General features: G+C 41.7%; 2 protein-coding genes across 2 annotated transcripts; one reads left to right on the plus strand and one right to left on the minus strand.

The window, feature by feature from the left end:
- The first annotated feature begins 2,931 nt into the window (after positions 1–2,931).
- serinc1 (serine incorporator 1) lies at positions 2,932–7,691 on the plus strand. The gene is made up of 10 exons (XM_077017865.1): positions 2,932–3,071; positions 3,476–3,637; positions 4,473–4,666; positions 4,878–4,957; positions 5,162–5,299; positions 5,544–5,713; positions 5,868–5,958; positions 6,052–6,193; positions 6,303–6,527; positions 6,677–7,691. Exons 1-10 carry the CDS (start codon positions 3,033–3,035, stop codon positions 6,813–6,815), a joined length of 1,380 nt encoding a protein of 459 aa, XP_076873980.1. The 5' UTR covers positions 2,932–3,032; the 3' UTR covers positions 6,816–7,691.
- An 83-nt stretch (positions 7,692–7,774) lies between these two features.
- hsf2 (heat shock transcription factor 2) lies at positions 7,775–17,591 on the minus strand. Its single transcript, XM_077017864.1, has 12 exons — positions 17,373–17,591; positions 16,570–16,678; positions 16,353–16,480; positions 15,739–15,863; positions 15,558–15,633; positions 15,366–15,427; positions 15,190–15,268; positions 14,538–14,662; positions 9,405–9,665; positions 8,942–9,044; positions 8,651–8,714; positions 7,775–8,508 (listed from the first exon to the last, which is right to left on the minus strand). Exons 1-12 carry the CDS (start codon positions 17,463–17,465, stop codon positions 8,210–8,212), a joined length of 1,524 nt encoding a protein of 507 aa, XP_076873979.1. The 5' UTR covers positions 17,466–17,591; the 3' UTR covers positions 7,775–8,209.
- Positions 17,592–18,476: the final 885 nt, after the last annotated feature.

Here is an 18,476-nt window from a genome sequence, read left to right on the forward strand (position 1 = left end):
TTGCAGTGCAATTCCTTTACCACGCTTTAAGATAGTTGGTCAGGTCCATTTCTAGAAGGTTGTGAGGAAGGAGGGACAAATTTGTGCTAGACTCTTGTGCCTGCACCATAAACTGAAACACCTCCTCCCAGTGTGCTGATTCATCATTGTTGCTGATGAGACCCACTACTGTTGTGTCATCAGCAAACATTATGATGCGATTTGTACTTGTCATGAGTCACCAACGCAAACAGCAAGGACTGAGCACGCAGGGGTTTTTTTCTTCTGCCTTTCCTGACAGACTGAGGTCTCCCAGTCAGGAAGTGCAGTGTGGGAGGTGATGGAGAGGCTTCTCTCTGTCTTCCATGACAAAACTATGTGCTCAAAGTACTTTGTGGTGATTGGTGTGTGACTTACAGGTTGATGGTCACTGAGGCATGACACGGGTGATTTCACAGGAATGGCACAGGAATGATAGCAGTCATTTTGAAGCTCTCAGGAACAACATCCTGGTTCAGGGAGATGTTAATGACCGAGAACCCTGCCAGGGCTAACACTTTTCCACAGGTTAACTCTAGACTGTGTTTTCCTGACATCCGCTACGTTTGAACAACATATTTGGTCTGTGGGAGATGGGGGGGTCTCCCGTTCCAGCCAGTGGCCCTATGGTACAATTCATGCAGAGATGACATTGTGGGTTTGAGAGTGACGGATCTCCATCAAATACACGTGAGCACACTTTGATGTCAGCGATGGGCCAAGGGCCCTGCCACATACACCATGTATCTTTAGTGTCAAGAAAGCATTGGGTTGTCTGTGTGTACAGTATGTTTTGCCTCTCTGATGACCCAGGACAGGTTGCTGTAGTTGTACGTACTCCCTTGTTATGTGATCTTATGTATGAGACCTGCTGTGTTGCCCAAAGGAGCATGGGTTTCTCTTCTGAGAATGGCCCTCTTAAGGTTACGGTGCGCATACTTTAAATTCTGTTAAACCTGACTATTACTTTTAACAGTTCTATGAAATTGCCTATATTCGTCGACTGAACGCTTTCTTTATGTCTCCGCTGAGCTACGGTTTGACAGGTGGTGAAATTAAGGGATTGTGCAACTGCAAATATAAATGTACAGTAACTGAACGAGTGTAAAGTCTGTTTTCTTTTTTATCCCTACATCTCGCATTACTTTAGGCCTTTGTGAAACGACATGGGTGGAAACGTTTAGTGTTGAGATTGAAAATATAAAAGATTTAATATTTATTTAAATATTTAAAGTTTAATATTTTGCTGAGGTCTAATGCTCCAAAACAAAATATACGTTAAAAAAAATGTAGAAGAGAACGTTTAGATTGGTTGGAAATTCAAACCTTACCTGTTAAAATTGATTTATTTTCAGTTAAATCCACTTTAGTTATAAATGATCCGTTTTCTTTGTTTTAGCTGTGATAATCTGTATGCTGGCAAGAGTGCTAGTGTATAGCACCCACAGCACCCCCTAGCGGCGTGAATGGTTGTTATAAGAGTAAGAGTAAGGTGAGAGTAAGTTGAAACAAACACGCGAGACATCACCATGTAGCTGCTGCTTCATCACTGACAGACTGCCTTTACTTAACAGAAGTATAAAGTACCTCAAAAAGTACCCCAAACAAGTTACATGTCTGACAGAAAATCCTCAACACTTTTGCACTATTTGCACAATTCCATATAGTTTGAATACATTTTTATAAATGTTAAGTAAATACTTTTTATTTTGTAAATATTTTCAAATATACTGTAAATATGTTTCTCAGTTTAGTGATGATTAAATCTGTCAATATCACATAAGAAAGAGCGAGTTCTGTTATACTGAAAATAAGCATGACAATTGATAATCGATCAGCACTCTGTACATGGTTATATACTAGTTCCTGTCCCATGACTTTTGGCACATTGAGTGACTGATCTATTTTTGGACCAGGGCACAGGTGGTCCTATATTTACCCCAGTGACATTTGTATAATTGCCAGTGATAGACATATGCCATATAGTGGAGAACCTAATATATCGGGTCAGATTTGGACTTTATTTTTAGCGATTTAGTGATCAGTCTTGTATGTTTAATTAATTTCAGTGTGGAGGTTTTATACAAGCACTACCACGGATGTAATTTTGGTGGGGGGACGGGGGGGACATGTCCCCCCCACTTTTTCAAAAGGCGGTTTTGGTCCCCCCCAGTTTTTACGGTTAAAACCAAATATTTAAGTAGCGACGAATCCATGTCCCCCCCACTTTTGAAATCAAAATTACGTCCATGAGCACTACAGTATAGTATATATGTTCACTATATGTGTGTATACTGTACATACACCAATTTATATATGCCAATTTATTTATAGGTCCAGATATGTTCTATGAGTGCTGATATCATGTAGGACCCCCTCTGTCTGGAATAAATTCCACTAAACGACGGAAGATGTCTGGAGGGATGTTGAGCCATGTCACCTATATGGCCACCCACAGCACTGTGGTATTTGTAGGTGCAGGATCTTTGTTACAAATGGACCTCTCCACCACATCAACAGTACACAACAGAATACAAAGTCAAAGCCTTCTGTAACGTTAGCCTAAACATTTATGCTAGATTACATATTTGGTTTGCAATAAATGAATGTCATATTTAGTTAACTTGCTACTGGACAAATAAGAATTTTCCTGATGGCATGTTTTGATAATATACATATTTTATGTTATGATAAATTATGTTTAAAATGCCAGTTTAAGAAACATTTGTCTGACTGTGTATTATGGACTAGACACACAATGAATAAGAGGGGCATGAATTAATGTGTATAAAGCAACTGTAGGTAGACTGGTGAGGTAGGCTACAGTGTTGGTATTCAGTCAGGCCTTGACTGAAAGGGTTCCAGAAAGAGGCCGTCTGTTTCTACAATAAACAGAAAGGGTGACGTAATTCGGACTTTTATTTTGAAATATCACATATTCCGATAAGGTTCTCGAACAGCGCAGCGCGTTGTAAACATTCTCAGAACCGCGTCCATCTTCCCGCAGCGCGAATATGGGGTCCGTTCTTGGACTTTGTTCTATGGCGAGTTGGGTACGTAATTGTTTTTTCATATCTGTGTTAATTCACATCAATATAAAACATCGTTTAAACAAAATGCCAATATTTTACTGTAAAAAATATTAAATTAATTAGCGAACTAGCTGTGTAGCTAATACGCTTAGCTACTGTGTCATGCTAGCCAGGGCCGTGCCTGTTTATCACGTCTCGTATTCCGAATATGCAGTTTTATTTACATTAATTAACCAAAATATTCACGTTACAGTTCAATAACATCCATGTTTTGTCGGTTTATAATAAATAATGTCATATGTCAATCCTTTTATGGCTTCGTTAGCCTGTGAGCTAGCCAGCCAGTTTTCTGGGTGGTTCCCTGGGCCTGGTCGGGTTCATTTTCAGCCGTGTCACGTGACCTGAAACCTTGCGTCCCCCTGTAGATCCCCTGCCTGTGTGGCAGTGCCCCGTGCCTGCTGTGCAGATGCTGCCCCAGTGGAAACAACTCGACGGTCACACGGCTGATCTACGCCTTCTTCATGCTGCTGGGAGTAGGCATCGCCTGCATCATGTTGATGCCGGGCATGGAGGGGCAGCTGAAGAAGGTAGCCAGCAGGCAGACGGTTTGATTTATGTTGCACTTTTCTAAGGGGCAGGCTGTTGTAGAGGTTGGGAGTCAGAGCAGCGAGGGCACAGTCATCCTTCCACTTAGGTTTGGTCCTCTGTACTAACAAACAAGTGCCCCTCAGTAGTCCCCTACCAACATGAGGCACTAACCGTTCATGTATATACTCTGCAGCTTCACCTGACGATGCCTAAGGAAAGATCCAGTCATTTACAGTCAATCTCACTGGTTGCCAGTGAAGTGATGGCAGTTTTAGACTAATGTGTTTGCACACATGGTCCCAGTGAGAATATGAGCAGCTGTTTTTAACTAGCACGCTGGAGCTTGCTGCATTAACCCTGACTAAGATGAGTGAAAAGGGCATTGCATTAATGCGGATGAGATGAGAGAAACTCTCACTATACTAAACCTGCTTTTTGCTATATTTGTCAAATAAAAAAAAACATGATTCACTGAGTTTATATACAATTTGAAACTTAACTGCTAGTCAAAAATATAGACATTAGTGGCAATGGATTAATTATTGGTGTCTGTGGACAAAGAGCTGCCTTCACATATTTTGAAAAATCTCTGATGATCAGGATCTCCGTCTTTTTTTCATTTACTTTAAAAATGTTACTGGAAAACAAGTCTTTTATAGCTGTAATGCAATCTAATGTACTCAATAATATACTGAAATCATTCCACTTCACAGAGAAAAACAGCTCTTTATATAAAATAGGCAATGTGATATTTACTCTAATGCCAAGGGTCTTATTAACAAAACACGTCTGTATTGAGGACGTTCTTGACGTCGTTGTGTGTTCTCCCTGCAGATCCCGGGCTTTTGTGAAGGGGGGATGGGCTCCTCTATCCCAGGTGTTGAGGGGCACGTTAACTGTGACGTGCTGGTGGGCTATAAGGCGGTGTACCGCGTGTGCTTCGGCATGGCCATGTTCTTCCTCCTCTTCTCCCTCCTTATGATCAAGGTCAAGAGCAGCCAGGATCCGCGTGCCACTGTGCATAATGGGTACATGAGCCACGCACACTGCTGGGGGGGGTGGGGGGGGGGGGGGTGGTGTCTTGGTTATTTTGTAACAAATTGTTGACCAGAAACTATACGTAGCACGGTAGGCAAATTATGTGGTAGTAGTTCTTTTCACAAGTTGGTTTTGCCAAGAATTTATGTAATTATTTGTAGAGATGGTCTGTATGATGGTATTTTTTTCATTTTCCTGAAGGTTTTGGTTTTTCAAGTTTGCTGCTGCTACCGCAATTACAGTTGGAGCTTTCTTCATTCCTGAGGGCCCCTTTACAACTGGTAATTTTGTCAAATAATATCTCACTTAAACTTACTAAATCTGTTCATAACCATGTTAACAAGAGTGCATACTGAGTCTATAAATGCTAAGTGCCGTAAATGTCTACAAGCATGCTGTCGGTTGGCAGATCAGATAACCCTTCATATACATTGGATATTGATATACCAGGAAAGTAAGCTGGTCTTTTCTTGTTTTTCCTCCAGTGTGGTTCTATGTTGGCATGGCCGGTGCTTTCTGCTTCATCCTGATTCAGCTGGTGCTTCTCATCGACTTTGCTCACTCCTGGAATGAGTCTTGGGTGGAGAAGATGGAGGAGGGGAACTTCCGCTGCTGGTATGCAGGTAGGCATGAGATGCTGTGGTCCACTTCTGCACTGGCAGGAGGAGTTGGCATCACTGCCCCCCAGAGAGGACAATGCAGGCACGTGGTCCTCAGAGCAAGGATGACCATTTGAGCTGGTGTCATTTAGAGGTCTCGTGGAGCTGTGGAAATGTCGAGTAGAAGAAGAAAAAGACTAGTGGAGTGATGGTGGCACAAAAAACCCCCCCAAAACCATTGTACGTCTCTATTTCTTGTTCTTCATAGCTCTTCTCTCTGCCACGGCTGTTAACTACATCCTGTCCTCGGTGTCGCTGGTGTTGTTCTACGTTTACTACACCCACGCTGATGGCTGTACTGAGAACAAGGTCTTCATCAGCATCAACATGCTGCTGTGTGTGGGGGCCTCCATCGTCTCCATCTTGCCAAAGATCCAGGTAATGAGCACCGGCAGAAAGCACAGTAATTGTTTTACAGCCTAGCGCTGCAGTTTAGCTTTGGAAACTGGACCTTCACTGCTAGAACCTCTAAACCATGGTTTGATATTTGCCACATTTTGCCACAATCAAGTTCTTTTCCCTCTTCATCCAGGAGTCTCAGCCCAGGTCTGGCCTCCTACAGTCTTCTGTCGTTACCCTCTACACCATGTATCTGACGTGGTCTGCCATGACCAATGAGCCTGGTAGGGCTTCTGTGGTATTTCTCCATACGAACACACACGCCAGCCTGTATTTAAAAAAGCATCCATCAAAATTATTGTTTTATTTTTTTAAAGACCGCAAATGCAACCCAAGCCTGCTGGGGATTATCGGCATGAACAGCACCACCCCGGCAGGCAAGACGCAAGTGGTCCAGTGGTGGGATGCCCAGGGCATTGTGGGACTGATCTTGTTCCTGTTGTGCGTTTTGTACTCTAGGTGAGATTTATTTTATTTTTCCAATGGAATGCAGTATCTGCTTTGTCATGAAACGAAAGGCACTTTTCTTTGTCAGTCTCGGTGATTTTAAAAAAAATTTTCCCCCCAGCATTCGCAACTCCAACAACACCCAAGTGAACAAGCTGACCTTGACCAGTGACGAGTCTGCTCTAATCGAGGACGGCCCCGCCCCAGAGAACTTCGATGAAGGAGACGGCTCAAACCGTGCCGTGGACAACGAGAAGGACGGCGTCACGTACAGCTACTCTTTCTTCCACTTCATGCTCTTCCTGGCTTCACTTTACATCATGATGACGCTGACCAACTGGTACAGGTAAGTCTCTTGGTACAATAATCATAACTTGATTATGACTTTTAGCCTATCATCAACAGTAAGACTTGGTTACCCTTAGTTTATGAAATTCATAACACAACACAACAGCCCTGCTCTCGGTTCCATCTACATCTTTTCCATCCCTTCAGCCCCGACTCCAACTATGAAGTGATGACCAGCAAATGGCCGTCTGTCTGGGTGAAGATCTCGTCCAGCTGGATCTGCGTGTCCCTGTACGTGTGGACCCTGGTGGCTCCTCTGGTCCTCACCAACCGTGACTTCGACTGACGAGCTGGCTGAAGGAGTCCTGCGCCAAGCTCGCTCATCTGTGTTGTGAATATACGTCTATAAAGGAATGGGCAAGTTGTGTCTGTTGTAAATACCTGAGCATTCCCCTGTGGCTAAGCCCTTTGCTTTGTTTTTAAACTAGTGCATGTCGTGTAGTAATATTTATTTGTGGCGTAAAGTTATATGGTCCAAACGATCGGCTCCGCTCGGGTTTTTAAAGACGGCAGATGGGATTATTGTGTACACGCCCCACAGAGTAGGAAGGAAGCATTTTTTTTCCTTTAAAAAGTGTTAAGATATGAGTGAACTTGTCCATTATGTTAAGACGTTCGTTAAGTTGTTTGTGGAGATATAGCAACAGCGCACATTATTGAAGCTCATAAGTCATGATACTGTAATTTCCTGTAGAATGGGCATCAGAATTCAGTATTACTGCTTTGGCATGAGAAGGTTCACTGCTAACAAGAACATTGGCTGTGCTGCTTTCCTGTTGATAATGACATTACGCTGGAGAGGTGTTGCTCATTTGAACAGATGTGGTGTTCCAGTAATATGATCAGTTAACAGATAACTCTTACCTTGTTGCTAGTTTTGTGCATGCTTTACGAAGTCAAATATTAGTTAGGACTGTACAATGTCAGTGCTAACTCTTTTGCAACTTGCACAGGTTTTTTTTTCATTATTTTACTTTATTCATGTGAATTTCTGCACTGATCCTTTGCTTATGTAAAAAAAAAAAATTTATGAATGTGTCCTGATTTGAAATCTGCAGCTTGTGTTCACACACCTATACTGACGTTGGTCTAGTGATGGCTGTTATGGGTTATTTTTGTTGATTATATCAATCATTAAAGGTTTAAAACCCCATCACCCTCACGATTACTATGTTTGCACCATGATTGCTTCAGCTTGAAAAGGCCGTGTGAGTGGTGGTCACATTAAGCAGCTCGACAGGGCGGTGATGTCCGCTAACATCTTTAATGGAATTACCATAAGCTTTGGATACTGACAAAGCTTGACAGGATGCAAATAGCTACTTTCAGAACACAATCTAAAGAAAGAGTACTGGTATGCACAGAGATCTGAAGGCAGGTACTTCTATACCACTGTACAACACCCACACCAATCTCATCACAGAAATCAAAATGGAAGAAAAACAAACAAATCTGGAATACAGTAAACCAGCGTCCCAACTGCAGCCATGTTCCCTTGTGGTTCTTGAAATGTGACGGGATGGTAACAGGAAGTGTATATGGAATGTCATACTTCTACATGGCCAAGAAGGGGATGGGTTCAAAGATAAAAAAAAAAAAAAACAAACAAACCCATCTAATAAATAGATCATTTTGACAATTATGTACAGATTAGGTCCGGTCTCGCCCCACGGTTACCCGTCAGACCCCGAGCTGATGTGGGTCAGAGGGAGGCAGGTCTGAGTCTAGTTCACACAGGTAGAAGAGCGTCGCCTCGCTGGCCTCCTCCTCTGTGAGGGGCTCCAGGCGGATCATCGTGCTGCGTGGGGCGTCGTTTGCCTCCAGGGCAGAGTCCAGCAGGTCCACGGCCGCCTCGGCGTCCTGCTTCAGGGCGGACTGGCTCGGGTCTTCAGGCTGGGGATCTGCTTCGGAGGGGAGGGGACTGCAGCCATCCAGGAAGGCCAGCAGGGGGCAGCTGGTATACTGAATGAGCTGTTTGTCTGAGGAGAAGGGTGAATGTTTCAGTCTGAACACTGGTGACAATCTTTGGTGTTAGAGAGCAAATGCACTTTTTTTTTAAACCCTGTTCTAATATTTCCAACTGAACTCGCAACAGGCTCATGAATCGGCGGAAGCCTTTACCTGCGTTGTCTGTGCCCGTCTCGTCTTTTGTGGAAAGTTCACCTTTTGAGTTTGAAAGTGTTTCCTGTTGAGACCATTGTGGGCAGAAGGGAGAAAAACAAAGAGGGCTGACGTCACTGAAAGGTTTTCCACACTGAAATGCCCGTTAGGCTGGGCCAGGCTCCTCAAGGGGAGTAAGGGAAGCACGAGATCACTAAGAAACACGAAACTGCAAAATGAAGGTAAATGGAAAATTCACAGGGAAAATCAACATGGATGAATATGGCCTTTGATCGCTGGAATTACACCCACCTCCAGGATACTGGGGTCAAGGCTGAACTGTTTCCCATAGAGCATGGCCTGGAAGTCCTCCAAACTGCAGTCAATACTGTCCAAATAGTCCATCAGCTCAACTCTATTGGACAGATCACATTTTCTTTAGAGCAGTGCAAACCCATGATTTCACCCATCACCTAAATCCACATTTAAAACAGGGATAGGTTAACTACTTCCTGACCCTTCAAAATTCTTCATTAAAATGTGTAAATATAGCACAACTCCAACTGCAGCTTAGGACCCAGCGACTTACTACTCTGTTTTCCCCTGGGCTTCAGTGCAAACCAATTAGTTAATCACTTAAGCCTTTAAAAATCGGATGAATCAACAAATCCACGTTGTTCACAAGGAGGCCCACATTTCATCTGACAAGAGCAACGAGCTCTACCTTAAGAGTGCATCAATGCAGTCTTAGAGGTAAAGCGTAGTTCTTACTTACTTGCCCAAAAGGTTAATGTTCTGTGAAATGGCTCCACTCTCACTCAGGATGGAGTCCATCATCTTCACAGGGTCCTCATGATTTAGGCATGAGCTATTATTCAGCTGTGGCATGCTGGGGGCTGTCGGAGTGTTTACAGCGCTTCTGGGTATTTCTTCTTCATCTTCGATAGTAATGTCTGCCGATATATTTCTCGTGGGATCTGTCTTTTCTGCCGTTGTCTGCTGTTCTTCATAGTTTATCTCAACAATTTCAACGTCCCTACAGGACAATATATTGAGAAACAGATGAGTTCAAGTATATTCTTTATGGCACCGTTGGAGAAGAGTGGAACTGAGTAATATCTAGGACAGAGACATCAAACAGCAGTCCTGAAGCACCATGCCACTAACATGGAGCTCTGGATGAGTTCAGTCTGGAGACTAAACTGCGTAGTACTCTGGCCCTGTGTGGTTACACACCCAGATCATGGACAATGTCCTCAACCGTCAGCCCAGGACAATGCCGAACCCCAACTGTAGAAACCTGACATCTTAAACCAGAATTAGAGCTAGAAGATAAGTATGTGAACAAGAACAGACGTTGCTGTATCACATGCTGAATCTTCTCACCCATCTACAGACTGCTCTCTGTGTTCTCTACACTTGTCACTCAATGCCTGAGAAATATTTTTGACCACCAAGTTTTTTTTTTCATATGCATATTTGTTTGTACATGTAAATTTACATTACACCTGGAAGTGGCATATTCACAACATATATGGCTGTGGTATGATGTGTTTTCATTTGAATTGTGCATATAAACTAGGGCTGCACGATGAATCGTATTTTTATCGTTATCGCGATGTGAAGTTTCACGATAAACACATCGAAAGAGCCACGATAACTCCTTGAATAACAGCAAACTCAAATTGCATTATCCTCGTCCAGCAATAGAGGGAGCTATTCGCGCTGCAGACTATGATCACGTGACGTAAGTAGGCAAGAGGCAGAGTGAGGTGAACACGCTCATCAGACACGCGATTTGGTTTAAGCCTGGTTTACACTTGATGCAGCGCGAGGGTCCGCAAGGCGAAAATAAAGCTGGGCGTACACTGTACGATATTTGGCCCATTTTCAGCCGATTTTTCACTCGTGCGACTATTTTTCGATCGGGCCGAGTTTCGGCTCAATCGCGTGTCGTGCATCGTATAGTTTACACAGGTAAACGAGGAGCGATTCACACCTCACGACCAACTCCCGATCAGAAATCGCAGCGTCGCAAGAATATCAAACATGTTTGAAATTCAAATCGCTCCTCGTGAGATCGCATGAGAGCGTCGGGTCGTATAGTGTGAGTATATGAATCCTGAGCTGTGAATTTTTAAACCCTGCGATTTAGTCGTACAGTTTGAGCTGGAGCTGAGTACACGATTTAAAATATCGTACAGTGTACGCCCAGCTTAACGTAATCACGGTGGCTTCGCCCGTGTGCGATGGTCTCGCGCGCTGTCAATTCACGAGGTCGTGCACCTCTCGAATTTTGTAAGTTCGCGCGCGCCGCGTCTCAGCGCAATGAGAACAGTCATATTTGCAGGGTTCATACACCTATACAAGGTGGAATTAAAGCACTTGTACGTCACTTTCAAGGTCCATTTCAATAATTCCCAGCTCGTTAAACTTAATTGAGTTAAATATTTATACATATACTCTAAATGATTTGAAATAATTCGCTTTTTTTTAATCACATTATTTAATGGTTGTTTATTTTCAAAACGCCCAATCTTAACGTCTTCACGTTCTTTCATGTTTCGTCCTGGAATTACAAGAGGCTCGTATTTGTTAATGTAATTAAGGCCCCGTCCACACGACGCCGGAGGTTTTTAAAAACGGAGGTTTTTGTCTCCGTTTTAGCCTCCCGTCCACACGACGCCGGAGGTTTTTAAAAACGGAGGTTTTTGTCTCCGTTTTCAAAAATATCTCCGTCCACACGACACCGGAGGTTTTTAAAAACGGAGGTTTTTGTCTCCGTTTTAGCCTCCCGTCCACACGAAAACGGAGGTTTTTGAAAACGCCTTCCAAGGTGGAGACTTTTGAAAACTCCGGTCTCGGCGTTGTCGTGTGGACGGGGAAAACGCATGTTTAGGAAAACGCTGACGTCACATAGGGATTCTGCGCATGTCTTTTTTTGTTTACATTCGTTCAGCTTGTTCAGCATGGACAGCTCCGTGATTGCTTTCGTTGTCACTGCAATTGGCGGATTATTAACATGTGTACAGTTTAATTTAATGTTACTTTCGCATTACATAACACAGCGGAGGTGCCTAAATGCGCTGCGTTCAGTTTTTTCAAATCGTTCCCATAATCCCTTTCGTGTCATATTTGGTCGCTAAGTTTAGTGTTATAATGTCTGTAATGTGCTTGTGACAAAGTGCTATGTGATGAATGTGTCTGTACAATGTAAGCTTCTAATCGATGTATGTATGAGTGTTTTTAATGTGCTTGTCAAACCTACCACCCCCGTGTGTTCGTACTCATTCGATACCCCGCACCCATTCAATGTATGTGTAAGTCCGAGTTCACAAGCATTAACCGTTGTGTTGAAACAGGGCTGCTTTCTAATAAAGAAAGCAAGTATTCAAAATGGCTCGTTCCCTGAATCAATCATCCGCACTACACGCTACATTATTGTTAACTTTGTAAATCCTGTAAAGCGCTTTGGGACAACGTGTGTTGTGAAAAGCGTTATACAAATATATTTGCTTTAATTTGATTCTTCAAGTGTTTTGATGTCATTCTGTGGGAAGTACGATCGCCCTCTACTGGGCTGGCATGTTAATTGCAGCGTTTCACGGCTGCGTATCAGCTGCGTATCCATGCTGAACAAGCTGAGCGAATGTAAACAAAAAAAAAGACATGCGCAGACTCCTAAACATGCGTTTTCCCCCGTCCACACGAATACGCCGAGACCGGAGTTTTCAAAAGTCTCCACCTTGGAAGGCGTTTTCAAAAACCTCCGTTTTCGGTGACCGAAAACGCCGTTTTCGTGTGGACGGGAGGCTAAAAACCTCCGTTTTTAAAAACCTCCGGCGTCGTGTGGACGTAGATATTTTTGAAAACGGAGACAAAAACCTCCGTTTTTAAAAACCTCCGGCGTCGTGTGGACGTAGATATTTTTGAAAACGGAGACAAAAACCTCCGTTTTTAAAAACCTCCGGCGTCGTGTGGATGTAGATATTTTTGAAAACGCTGATCGTGTGGACGGAGATATTTTTGAAAACGGAGACAAAAACCTCCGTTTTTAAAAACCTCCGGCGTCGTGTGGACGGGGCCTAAGAGAACTGTTCAGTCAGACAGATATTTGTTGTGAAACGAAGTAGTTACAATTTCAAGTACTTTAGCCTAAATTCCAGCACTTTTCAAACCTGATACACAAAGCAACATTAAAATTGGTCAGGTAAATGTTCATTCCCCTGTATTTGAGGGGTGTTTTTTTCTATACTACTAGGCCTACATATCGTTTCGGACAACACTGCAAAGAATGTGACATGGCATGATTAAACGCTTCCGTCGTTCGCGGAGGTTTACGCGAGGTGTGCGGAGTCGCGCTACGGTCACTCGTGAAAGTATAAACCTAGATTGAATCTATTGTTGAATAAACCTGCAAAATATTTGGAATTATTCTGGATTCATTACACAGTAAAAAAAAAACTAATTAACGTGCTGCTGTTCAGAGAGACACTACATCTCTGTATTTTAATCTTAATTTATCGTGGTTCACATCGATATCGGGATATCCAACAATGTTATCGCACATCGTAATTCTAGTCCATATCGTGCACCCCTAATATAAACAATATAATTATTGTTAGCTTATTTATTTCCCATATTAGTTTGAAATGGAAGGTTTGCGAGTTACCTAATACTCACTGCTTATAAAATTATTACCATACTATATTACTTAGATAATAATAACTGCAAAAAATGACATCAGTCAGTCTGATATTACAAACTGCTAGCTAACCAAGTTCACATGATAATTTTTCATTCCATGTTGGTAAATCAGTTACAATCATCAAATGGAAAAATATAACTGGAACAATTTCTTAGTCGGGCACACAAGGGAATACAGTGGATAACAACGGGAGTATGCTAATTTCTTCAAGCTCATTTGCATGCAAATGCAGGTGAGTTAATGTTTAAAGGTACATGAAAGTTTTCCAGGATGAATTGCAATTTATTCTTCTGCAGTAGGTAATGAGGTACACTCTTACTTTTCACATTATATGGGAGTCCAGAAACACCATTAGTATTTTTCTGTCACATGTTGGTCACAACTTATTTGTGTTCTCAAATTAAGTTTGTTATTGTTTATGAAAATAAACCATTTTTTTCTTCCATAAAAAATTGAAATTTCATATTTCAATATGATCGCTTTTGTTTATACTAACAAGTTCTAAAGAAATTTAGGATTTGATGGAGCTTGGAAAACATTACAGTTCTGAAACATGAGCAATGCCAGACTTCAGTGGATGAAATATATACCATTAGAAAACAGAGCGTGTGCATTACAAGTGTCAAAGGTCTTTCAGCCCATGTGAATTCTAACAATGGATTTTCAATAAGGCCACTGTAAGGTCAATTGGCTCTGTACTGGCTCTGACAAGTTCATCTAAAGCCTCTCATGTAGAAAGCTATGAACTCTCAGCTATGAGAGAAAAGGAAACGTTTTTATTTCTGTTCTGTGTGCGAGCAACTGCATAGAGTGCAGCTGATTTTAGTCATTCTCCTTTTTCACTGGTTGCGACGGCTGGAGAAAAACAGCTATTTATAGCAACTGGCTGTTTAATGAGGGGCCTATTTGAACAGCCTTCCAAAGTGAAGGATAAAGCTCATTTTCCTTTTGTTACCACATTGTTGACTGACTACTGGTTTAAATTTTTGGTCAAATCAGAAATAAATTTGAAATCAAAAGCAAAGAATTTCCAAAAAATGTGTGTATGAACCTCCAATACATGAAAGACTATTCCATATTATGTAAATAACACAAATTAAAAAAACAAGACCAACCAACAAAACAAAAAAAGAAAAACCAAGAAAATCCTTCAAGATGCCTTGCACACACATGCACGCACACATGCTCATGAACACTTACCCATCATCTGGCGTTCTTGACGGATCCACTACGACTTCTGCATCCTCATGAGTAATGTCGCAGATGACGACGTCGTCAGAAACGTCCGAGCTGTTCGTCAGTCCGCTGAGCTCACTGACGGCAGACTAACACAGAACGCTCAACATGCATCAACAGCCAGCACGTCTATGTTAATAAGCTAGTTATTATTAATAGATCATTAAATCAGTCACAAAGCAAAAATAAGACACCGACTCCCAAACGTAAACTGTATACCGTAGCGAGCCTTACATCTCAGTGACAGAAAACATAGGAGGATCAACTACAGTAATGTGAGAGTTAAAGCCAAAAGCACTATGGGGCATTAAAGCCACAACAACAATTTGAAGAAAAATTCTTAAATCAATATAGCCCAGAATATTTAAACAAGAGTCTTAAGACTCTGTGCGCTACAGCTTTAAGCTTTAATCTCCAACCTTTGACACCAAGCATTGTTCACTAGGGGAAACCTGGCAACGGACATGGGGCCTGGAAAAGTACTGGAGCATAAACCGGTCCTCCTTAAAACAGCGGAGTGCACAGGCTACCACTTCACTGTTCTCCTTCTCATGACTGTGTCTGCAGCACTAACGAAGACAGCAGTAATCATCCCTGTACCCCTCTTCACACATACCATCCCGTGGTCCACTGGTTCCTCATAGATCTGGGAGATGAATTTGGACTTTTTTCCATTGCTGCTCAATAACAGTGGCCTGGTTTCAACACAGTGGTGGGGAGACAGATTAGCCGCTAGTCCAAGCAGAGCATTTATACATTCATGGTGCCCCCCCTCAAGGTGGTAATTCTTACCTTTTACGTTTCAAGTTTAGCATTCGGTTGTTCTGGACAAGCGTGAAAATGAACTGTACAAGCTAAAAGGGAAGAAAGAATTATTGGTGTTAGACTAAATAATGTGCGTAAAAAAGGATTTTTCTTCATACACTATGCCATATGTAAAAAAAATGTGAGCTAATTTGTGTGATCCAAACGTATTGAATGTACCTCTTTTATAGCTTGTTGTTGCTGGACATGTTTCTGCCTCAGATCTGACATCTCTCTCCATAGAGCCTCATTTTCACTGAATAATGACAGAAATTGAAATAAGAGCTGGTTCCACATGTATGGAGTCCAAAGTTGTAAAACATAACAGACACTTATCATATTACAAAGTGTCTAAAGTTACCGTTTCAAAGTGGCAAGGCGAGCATCCATATTTTCTTGTTTGTCATGAACAGTTTGTACACTAGACAGAATTTTGGATAGGTCCTCCTGCCTCAGTTTGTTTTCCTCTGGTCTGGCGTTGGACACCTAAAATATGCAAATTCTCAAGTGACTCCAAATAATGACCAATAACACTCCTTGATATATTAACTGTTAAGCATTCAGTCAATTAGAATATTAAAATGTCAACGTCTATAAGCCAGTCCATATTTAGTGGACAAATTTAGGCATTTCTATCTAAAGGTAAAACTACTCCCAGTATCTCACCTCAAAAGTCCCAATTCTTATGACTGGGAATACACAATATAACGGCTGTTGGTCAATGACATTAACCACTAATATTTACACGTCAGTGCCACCATGTTTAACAGCCTGGATTCAAGTGTAAAAACGGACATAATATCTGTCGATTTAACACTATAGTGTATGAGCCAATCATCAATTGCATGTTACTCTCCTAAAAATTCCTCTTGATTCACAACCTGAATGTATTCTCAGGCTATTCTGTTATACTCAAACCTCATCATTCAGCTTTACAGCAAAGTGTCTTTATCTGTTTGCTCCCAGACCACTGACCTTTCTCTTGATGTGCTCCAGCAAATCATCTTGGCCGTGCTTGAAATACGGATGCTGAAACTCCACCGGTCCGTCTCGTTCCTGCTTCACTACGCCAGTGTCGACGTGCATCACTTTGCGAAAGCCGTCTGCGAAAAGGAATAACAAATTAGGCAAACACTTCATTTCCATAAAGTGAAGACGGAAGGGGCCGTATGTGCTTGATCACAACACCTACACATGTTCAGCTGTCGGACAAAGCTGGCCATGTTGTTGTGCTTAAAAAACTTTGGGAGGATCTCTTTTGCAAATCGCTGCTCGTTCAACACAAGAAAACTGTTTCCCTCCTGTAAAAAAAAACAAAGACAAAACTGGTCAAATAACAATTACGACCACAAAGATTGCACTTTTACATAGCTGGTGTTTTCTGCTCGTCAATCAACACAAGTAACAATAAGAAACGTGTTCACTGTAGAGGGAAAAAACAGAATCAGCCTTTATCTATGCTGACTGTCTGCATCAATATCTACATAGTTATAAAGTTAAATATAGCTACTTAAATCTGCCAGCAGGATTAAGGCACCTACCTATTGCCATACCTAACTGGCAATACAAAAAACACTATAATAAAGCTACTGGTAGACAGATATCTACAACATATCTATAGATTATGATTATATTTTATCATAGATACCTACAACACCTGAACACAGAACACATTAGTCAGCCCAGTTACACATGACTTCAGTGGTGCAACATTAGTCCACATCATACAGAAATGGCCCAAACTGCGTATTTAGTAGCTTCTTAGCTAGTTAGCCAACAAAAACGGGGATTATACGCCATGGGCAGTTATTTAAGCGCGCTAACATATATACGAGTTGGTTAAACATGTTATTTTGCGGGCTGAATAAGCCCACTGCAGTTTTATGGGCCGTGTAGCTGTTCTGCAACACAACTAGCGGTTAGCTGTTAGCTGCGACGGCTATGCTAAGCTAACCAGTGTGCTGAACTCCTATAGACGTTGTGAGCTTAGGCTACCTGACTCCAGCAAATGAATTCATTAGTATCCGAGTCCTCCACCAGAGTCCAGAGCTTTGTGAGGAATGCGGGCACGTTAGAGTTGTGCTTCATTTTGCCTAAAGGGAAATTAAACGTTTTTCCTCAAAAGAAATACGCGTTTTAGTTCGGCGAGTTTCTTAGGACAAAACACCGTAGAAAACAACGACGCAACTACACAACTTCCCGACAGAGTCCCGCACTGTGATTGGTCCGCCGCGGACCTGCGTGTGTTGCGTGCAACGTCATGACGTAAACCGACACGTACAGATGCGCCGTAAAACGGGGTTTTTAATCTTACAGGTTCGCAAAGTTTCACTGTTTATCATCTTGGGGTGTTTATTTCATTTCATTATAGCATGATCGAACATGAACTTTCGGCTAACTGTGATCAAGCTATCGTGAAAATGGAATGCATGGCTATTTTGTATTCGCTGGTTGGCCTATTGTGAAAAAATAGCTTGGAGCAGAAAAAAAAAAAAATTCATTATTTCAATATTCCAATAGATTAGATTGTGTCAGACAGCCAGCCAACCACAATTTCAAATAATGTTCCTGCGGAGTTGTAAAATAGGTTTAAATTGGCTTATCTACCCATCAGTGTTTCATTTTAAAGGCATTGTGAACACATTTGCTATTTAGACCAATATACTAAGTGTCTATTATATACAATATACATGTCTAAGTTATAAGCCTACTAGATTTTTAAAATCACCCCCACGTAAATGTATTGGATGGGTAGGTCGATAGTGTATAGGTATATATCAAAAGGACAAAAAACAGCAACAAAAAATCACAAAGTACTTAAAGTTTTTTTCTGTAGGCCTATGCTACCTTGTCAGGTGCAAGGAAACATTCAAAACAAAACGAAACTGCAAAAAAACAAGACTGGCATTGATTGTTATCAGATATAACTCAGATAATAATTATATTGAATATGAAATCATTTTCATTGGTAATATAACAATAATAATTATATCAGACAGGGTATAATGACAGTAAGGACTAAGTAGCCTACCATTTTGGCTTTGTGTTCAGGTTGTGTTTCAAATCGTTTCAGAAATAAAAGCCATTGCACTGATTTTG

This window comes from Brachyhypopomus gauderio, chromosome 9, assembly GCF_052324685.1.
Source record: "Brachyhypopomus gauderio isolate BG-103 chromosome 9, BGAUD_0.2, whole genome shotgun sequence".
NCBI classification, from domain to species: domain Eukaryota; kingdom Metazoa; phylum Chordata; class Actinopteri; order Gymnotiformes; family Hypopomidae; genus Brachyhypopomus; species Brachyhypopomus gauderio.

Coding starts and splice junctions, on each gene's coding strand:
- serinc1 (XM_077017865.1), top strand. CDS start 3,033: ATGGGGTCCGTTCTTGGACTTTGTTCTATGGCGAGTTGG. Junction 3,072..3,475: donor TTTGTTCTATGGCGAGTTGG/GTACGTAATTGT, acceptor GTCCCCCTGTAG/ATCCCCTGCCTGTGTGGCAG. Junction 4,958..5,161: donor TGAGGGCCCCTTTACAACTG/GTAATTTTGTCA, acceptor TTTTTCCTCCAG/TGTGGTTCTATGTTGGCATG.
- hsf2 (XM_077017864.1), bottom strand. CDS start 17,465: ATGAAGCACAACTCTAACGTGCCCGCATTCCTCACAAAGCTCTGGACT. Junction 15,634..15,738: donor CGCCTTGCCACTTTGAAACG/GTAACTTTAGAC, acceptor GTCATTATTCAG/TGAAAATGAGGCTCTATGGA. Junction 14,663..15,189: donor AACCAGTGGACCACGGGATG/GTATGTGTGAAG, acceptor GTTCTGTGTTAG/TCTGCCGTCAGTGAGCTCAG.